The 7,777-nt window shown below is 41.2% G+C and overlaps 1 protein-coding gene across 1 annotated transcript; it reads right to left on the bottom strand.

Annotated features, from left to right (window-relative positions):
- Positions 1–240: 240 nt before the first annotated feature.
- OR6B1 (olfactory receptor family 6 subfamily B member 1) lies at positions 241–1,669 on the bottom strand. Its single transcript, XM_072775724.1, has one exon. The coding sequence runs from the start codon at positions 1,667–1,669 to the stop codon at positions 743–745; it is 927 nt and encodes a 308-aa protein (XP_072631825.1). The 3' UTR covers positions 241–742.
- Positions 1,670–7,777: the final 6,108 nt, after the last annotated feature.

Genomic DNA, 7,777 nt, shown 5'->3' with positions numbered 1-7,777 from the left:
AAAGTTGATTAAAGTTTCCTTCAGCAAATAATATGTTTGCTAATATTTATTTATTTACCACTTATTTTTTGCTCATCCACTAGATGATACAAACATATTGTAATATCTAGAAGGGAAATATGAAATTCAATACAAAGCCACAGTATCAGTGATGTCGGAAGACAAATTACAATTTTATTAGGTATAGTTCATGTACAGTTAACAGAATGCACTCTAGCTACCTGAAGAAGAGATGTTGTAATGCAAGGAACCGGCTGCTTACAAAAAATATTGGGCGGACTAGAGGACAGTCTCTACTGAGATTGGCTGCCAGCACAACATCCAGGATGGGATTGTTGAGGACGCTGCTACCTCTGTCTTAGTCAGGAAGCCATCCCAAATCTGTTGGCCCACAACCTTTAATGCTTGCTAGATCCCCAAACAGCTCATTCAGATGCTACCAACTTGCTCACCCACTTCACTCCATTAGGGATTTACTCACAGTGTCAAAACCCTATTTTAGGTTCCAGCCAAAGAGAATTCTCTCTACAAGGGCTATGCCCTTAGACCACAGACCACATGTGCCAATGCAGACCTCACAACATAGCCAACAGCCTGTGGTTGATGTGGATGTGGTGATGTCGTATTAACATGAGTATCATAAGCTCAGGCATTAAAGGAGAAAGTACCAAGGACGGAAGGAGGGCACCAAATCAAATTCTAATAATTCTAACTTCTACTAGTAAGTAAGTGACTAGTCTGATCAGATAGCTTGGCAATAGGCCAGTTTCTTCAGAGCCTCTTTGACCTCTCTGTTCCTTAGGCAATAAATGAAAGGGTTGAGTGCAGGGGTGACAATAGCATAGAAGATGGAAATCACTTTGTTCATGTTGAAGGCATGGATGGCTCGGGGCCTGGCATACATGAAAATCGTGGCTGAATAGAAGATGGTGACCACCACAAGGTGGGAGGCACAAGTAGAGAACGCTTTCTGCTTTCCGGTAGGCATGCGTAGAACAGTGGCCAGGATGCATCCATAGGACAGAACAGTGATAGAGAGGGGGAAGAGAAAGATGACCAATGCCAGGACAAAGTCTACCAGCTCAGCTACAGACATGTCTGTGCAGGAGAGGTTAAGTACTGGAGAGATGTCACAGAAGAAGTGATTGATGACATTGGGGCCACAGAAACTGAGGCGAGAGATAAAGTAAATCTTAGCTAAGGAGATGCCAAAGCCAATGGCCCAGGAACCAAGAGCCAAGCGGAAGCAAAGCCCATGGCTCATAATGGTGGGGTAGTGGAGTGGACGGCAGATGGCTACATAACGATCAAAGGCCATGGCAGCCAGGAGCACACATTCTGTGCACATGAGGGCAATGAAGAAGTAAAGTTGTATCATACAGTGAGTGAAGGAGATACTGTTGTTCACAGACCAAAAACTAAATAGTAATTTAGGCACAGTCACAGAGATGTACCAGGTCTCCAAGAAAGACAGGTTGGCCAGGAAGAAGTACATAGGCTTGTGCAGTGGCCGGTTTTGCTGCACCAGCAGGATGATGACCACATTTTCAGCCACTGTCACAATATAGGCCATGAGGAACATCAGGAACACTGCTACCCGCATGCCCCAGTTCCCAGGAAACCCCACCAGAATGAACTTGGTGACCTGGGTCTGGTTCTCCACTTCCATACTGGAGATACAGGACTTAGCTCTCCTGGGGGGAGGGGGGGGAGAAATCACTTGGTCAGAGTCCATGGTCCAGTTAGAATCTTCCATCCTTTGCCTCTCTGACTAACAATATTAGTAGCAGATATCACTTATTCATAATATATTATAGGCTAGACCACACACTGGGTACATTATGCTCTAACGTAATTTAATTCTTACATAGCCTCTTGACATGTTATTATACCCATTTTAGTGATAAAGAAACTGAGTCTTGGAAAGACATTAAGCAACTTACCAACTTTTCACTGGTCACAGGGCAGGAATCACATTGAAGTCTGTGGCCAAAGCCCATGTTCTAGTATTCTACAGTGCCTTCACAACCAACCCCAAATTAAACAGTATCCAGGCTCCATGTTGCAAGTTACCACTGTCAATTCCAAAGGATATGCATGGCACTCCTGGTCCATGTCTATGCAGCACTTTGGAAGTTCTTCCTTATGACTCATTTACCCCTCACATATCATAAAATCCTTTCTCTAGACTATCCATGGAGATGGAGTACAGCCGTCATGATCTGATGATGCTGATCACGTGAGGTACATGAGACTGAGATCAGGAGAGTTAGGCTTTCAGCGTTAAAGACCTGGACCTCAGTCAAGTACCAGGTCTGCCCTGGTCTGCTATATGATCTCAACATCTTATCCTCTCTGAAACCCAATTTTATCTTCTGTAATGTGAATATTAATATTCATTCAGCTTATGTTGCCATGGATCAAAACCCAAATGAAAAAATGTGAATGAAATTTTCTGTGAATTGTCAATGACAACAAATGAGAAAGGTGTCTTGCCCCCTGTTATTAGGGCATTAGGAAGGGAGCTGGGGCTAACAAGAATGAGGAGAGGAGCTGCTGTGAGCCAAGCAGAGTGGAGATCAAACAAACACTGGCTTTGCTCCCAGGGAATTTTAAGTCCTCGAGGGTGGGCTGGGAGTCTCTGGGAGGAGAGTATCTAAAATAAGCAAACAAAAAGAAATGTATAATAAAATTTGAGACAGTTTCTATGAATATTACAGAACAGAAAGTGATACGAATATGATTGGGGAAGTTCACTCTGACCTCTGAGGAGGTGACCTAGGGAGAGCAGGGTTCCAGGGCCCCAGCCCTTTGAGTTGCTGAGGAGTGACAGTGCTGCCTGAAATGGGGCTGCCACCATAAAACTGTGTTTCATGAGGGAAGGGAAACAAGAAGTGGGAAAGGTAGGCAGGGCCCTGGAGGTCATAAAAAGAGCTCTGAATGGTGATCTCAATACAATGAGAAGCATGAGAAGAGCTAAAGCTCGGTAGGGGCACAGTATGGTTTATGATTTATGATGCAAAGGTAACTGTCAGCAAGAGTGGTAGGCAGCCTGGTTGCAGACTATTCAGAGAAGGTGGCAGTAGCCCTAAATACAGTGGTTTCAGGGAGGTGGGCAGATTTCTGATGCATTTTAGAGGAATCCTTAATTGTAATTGATGGGTTGAATAGGGAAGATAAGGGAAAGAGAGAAATATGAGAGGAATCTGAAATATATTTATTACATTGGAAGGGACCCCATTTACTAAGATGGGGAAAATGTGAGATGTTTACAGGCATTTCCTCAGAGTTGAAGAAATGGCAATGGGCAAGAATTTGGCAGAGTAGTGTTTTGATTTGTCTTAATGTGAACCTTGAGCAATCAGTCCAGAATATTCTCTAACAATAATTTACTGAGCACTTAGTAGGTGCTGAGAAGTTTACGCAGTATTAAGTACTTTTCATACAATATCCCATTGAATCCACAAAACAATACTACTGAGGTAATGTATTCTAATTCCCCAGAAGACACTGGTTTAGACAGAATAAGAAACATTTCCAAGTTAGAAGGTGATGAGATCAGCCTTACAGCCAAGCTGAGGCTTGTCTAATGGTAAGTGCATGGCCTGCCCCCCTAGACTGACTCACATAAAGATGAGAATACCAGATTTGAGGCTCATTACCATGTTTTTATATTTAATATGTCTATTTTAGGAAATATCCTCTAATTCTACTGAAATTTCATCATAGGCATCAGCTATAAGAGATGAATCCAAATATGGATTCATATGACATAGATATTCAATATGACATAGATACATATTCAGACACACACACACACAAAACCAGAAATAAACGTATAGAAATCCTTGGTAACTGGATCAGAGCAGAGCCAATCATTGGACTAAGACTTGAAACATAAATAAGTGGGATAATGAGACATTTAGGCAGATGAATCAGAGTGAACAAAGACCTAAGAGTATGAAACAGCCTGGCATTTTCAGGGAAACAGCTGATTAAAGCCTTTGCTGTGTGGGTGGGAAAATTATGAGAGAATGAATGAGTAGCAAAGGCATGGAGAGAGAAAGAGACAGACAGAGAAATAGTGTCAAGTGCCAGATGACAGAGACCTCCATATGAAATATTAAGGCATTTAAAAATTGTCCTGTAATACAGACAATAAATAGTTGCTGAATACATCCTCATATTTCACCCTGGCTTTGATGTGTGGAGATGGATTTGCATGGGACTCAGCTGGTAAACCAGGGATCGAGAGGCTAGCTGGAAGACACCCTCATAGAAGACACTTGAAGACACACAAGAGGACAATCTCCCCATTTACAATGTTTGCTAAAGAAACAAAGAGACACATTTAGACATGTCTGTTCACAAATTACACAAGGAACTCTGCATTCCTAGAGGAAGCTCGACAGAAAGAAAAGAAGGGAGGGAGGGAGGGATGGAGGGAAGGAGGGAGGGAGGGAGGGAGGGAGGGAGGGAAGGAGGGAGGGAGGGAGGGAGGGAGGGAGGAAGGAAGGAAGGAAGAAAGGAGAGAGAAAGAAAGAAGAAAGAAAGAAAGAAAGAAAGAAAGAAAGAAAGAAAGAAAGAAAGAAAGAGAGAAAGAGAGAAAGAGAGAAAGAAAAAAGAAAGAAGAAAGAAAGAAAGAAAGAAAGAAAGAAAGAAAGAAAGAAAGAAAGAAAGAAAGAAAGAAAGAGAAAGAAGAAATAAGGATTTTTCCTATTTCTCACCAACTAAAGGAAGAGTATGTAGGTACTAATTATTGCATACTAGTAAGAGAAACTGGCCATATTTATTGTCAATGTATATTTACCATAAGATTCCTTTCACTCATAATAGTTTCTACTCCATTAGCGTTAACTCAAACTTATTCCCCTCATAGCAGATTTTTACCATTGATTTACAATCAAACATCTTAGCTTCTTTCTCCATTCTTATGCCTGCTGCGTATGCATTTTCCCTTAATTTTGTCTGGATTCTCTACAATTGTGTGTTTTGGTAATTAAAATTTGATGAAAAACATAACCCGCATCCCTGCCAAGAATACAGTGTTTTTGTAACCTCTTCATAAATGAATTATTGGGAGGAGGCTGCAGCATAGGGACCCCAGGAGGCATGGTCAGGATCTGCAGGTTGGGGTTGGCATCTGGGGTACCTATTTCTGATCCAACGCCAAGAGATGTCCCTCAAAAGCTGCAGGGTGTGTTCTCTGCTCACTGCATGCCTGGCTGTACGTGACAGATGAGAGTATCACTCTGACCAATTGATGGGAATTGGGGGCGAGCACAAGGGACATGACAACAGTATTAAATATTTAGGATTTAAACATTGCTGTGGTGGCAGGGGGAGAGGGGGAGTCTGAAAGAGACCTGCCTACATAGTTAGAAAGTGATGCTCTGAGAGAAGACACTTACCTTGGCTCAGTAGCCTCTGATGGGATGGAATGTGGAAAGAAATTCTTCACTGATTCTAAAATAGGAAGAAGTACAAAAGAAAGATTCAGGTACTGAATGGATGTGAAGAACCCACTCTCCAAACCTACAAGTGAATGGGCACAGATTACCCAACTGCTTCCAGACTCATAGCCAGGACTAAATGAGAGGTTGAGCCCCAGGCTGTAGGATCACATCTGTGCCTGATGTGTCACCAAGCTGGCTCCCCCAGCACCCCTGGGCCACAGCACCCATTGTCTTCCTAGTGGAAGCTGCAGTGGTCTTAGACTCACCACGCTGTGAAGAGGTTTGGATTCTGAGGGCTTTAAATGGTATCAAGACTTTCTCTACATCTCTGCCAAGACCCAGGAGGAAAGTGCCTTGATGATGCCAGTTCAGGTCTCTTGTGGGAGCGCTGAGAAATTTCTATTTGCCTTTTGTGGCATTCTTATTTGCATTAATAATAGAAGTTCCATAGAGGGAAAGATCCACTTATGGTCACATGCTTTTGAAAAGAACTGGACTTGAATTTATTCTTTGTGCAAGCATGAAGAAAAACATTTCTACTTTTAAATCTATTTGTAGATTTTCAATTGTTATTCAATCTTCAGGTTACTTGAAACAAGAAGGTTGTATCAGTGTTTCAAGGGAGACATTAGCACCCAAAGTAGACTTAAATTGCAGTTAAGATTTTTACATTTAAATAAAGGTTTTTTTAAAAAAAAGATTAATTTATTTATTTTACAGAGAGGTCAGGAAGGGAGGGGCCGAGGGAAAGGGAGAGGATCTCAAGCAGAATCTGACTGATGAGCATGGAGCCCAACACAGGGCTTGGTCTCACAAACCTCAGATCATGACCTCAGCCAAAATCAAGAGCCAGTCACTTAAATGACTGAGATACCCAGGCACCCCACATTTCAGTAAAATTTTAAATAAAAGTTTTTATTTTAAATGCTATGTCATAATTGTGTGCTAAATACATTTGTCATGATGTGATCATCCTTACTTTGTCAGCTGCCTTTGGGAACCACTTACCAATATTTCATTTTCTGAAACAAAACTCTGTTTCATTAAACATCACTTCTCTGTAGCCTGTTGAAATCCTAAGAAGCTCTCACATAAAAAAAACTGTCAAATTCACTGTGGTTTCATGAAATGGTAAATGGAGCTATTGATAGTTATAAGCAATTCAATCTGCAACAAAAGGTTATTATGGTAATTACACACATTTTTTTTAAGGAAACGATGTTTTATTATTTTATTTTTTTAAGTTTTATTATTTTAAAATTAAGAACTCTCCACTAAAAGACTCATAAGCATTCTTTAATATAGTTTCCCTTATAGGACTGAAATGTAAAACAAAATTATTGTAGCAAATAAAACTAAGGCACACCTTCAGTCACCTTAAGCATCTGCCTACAGCTTAGGTCATGATCTCAGGGTCCTGGGATAAAGCCCTGCCTCAGGCTCCCTACAGGGAGCTTGCTTCTCCCTCTCTGTCTTCCTCTCCTCCCCTCTCATGCTCTCTCTCTCTCTCTCTCAAATAAATAAATAAAAATCTTAAAAAACAAAACTAAAGGCACACCTTTCAGATCACTGGCCTCAATTTATCTCAAAGTTCTATAAAAACTCTGATGGCCCCTAAAATGTATAACTTGATGTTATCCACAATTTTCCAATATGGATTTTAAATATATTGTTATGTGGTTGTCATTAATAGAAATAGGAATGACAGAGTGGCCACCAAACAACAGTTGTGCTAACTGTTCTGGTTACCTGTTGTGGGCTGTGCGCTAGGCAGACTAAACAGGGCGGTCGGGGGCACACTTTTCCTGCAAAAACAAGAAATGTACATCTACAGTGAGCAGAATCTATGAACTACTTTGACTGTGATTCCTTATACAAGAGGTTTGGAGTCTCAATTTCCTACAAATAATCCCCTAAGTAGGTTGGAGATGTTCAGCTGATACAAATGGTATCTTCTACAACATGCTGGCACTATCGTATCTTAGAATTCAGCTATACAGGCTTTCCTTGGGATTTTTTTTTTCATTTGTACCTGTTGGCAGGTCCAGTTTGGAGAATTCTGCAGATCTGAGCCTAGGATATGTTGGGAAGCAGTAAGGAAATCCAAGAAACTCACTGTCGTGTTGTTCTTCAGGTCCCCAGGTCCCTTGGCTATCTGCCTTCTTTTTGTTGGTCTTCTTATATTTCTTGTGTTGTATCCAGATTTTGTAACAGTAAGGGGCTCATTTTTTTATTGTTGAGTAATTTCCCAATATATGGATATATTTCCACAGCGTGTTATCTATTCACCTCTTGATGAAGGTAACCCTCATCAACTGTTA

Source organism: Canis lupus, chromosome 15 (assembly GCF_048164855.1).
Source record: "Canis lupus baileyi chromosome 15, mCanLup2.hap1, whole genome shotgun sequence".
In the NCBI taxonomy this organism is placed as follows: Eukaryota; Metazoa; Chordata; class Mammalia; order Carnivora; family Canidae; genus Canis; species Canis lupus.
This window is presented reverse-complemented; position numbering and strand designations above follow the sequence as displayed.

Bases quoted from the DNA above. Each gene is read 5' to 3' on its own strand.
- OR6B1 (XM_072775724.1), bottom strand. From the start codon at position 1,669: ATGGAAGTGGAGAACCAGACCCAGGTCACCAAGTTCATTCTGGTGGGG.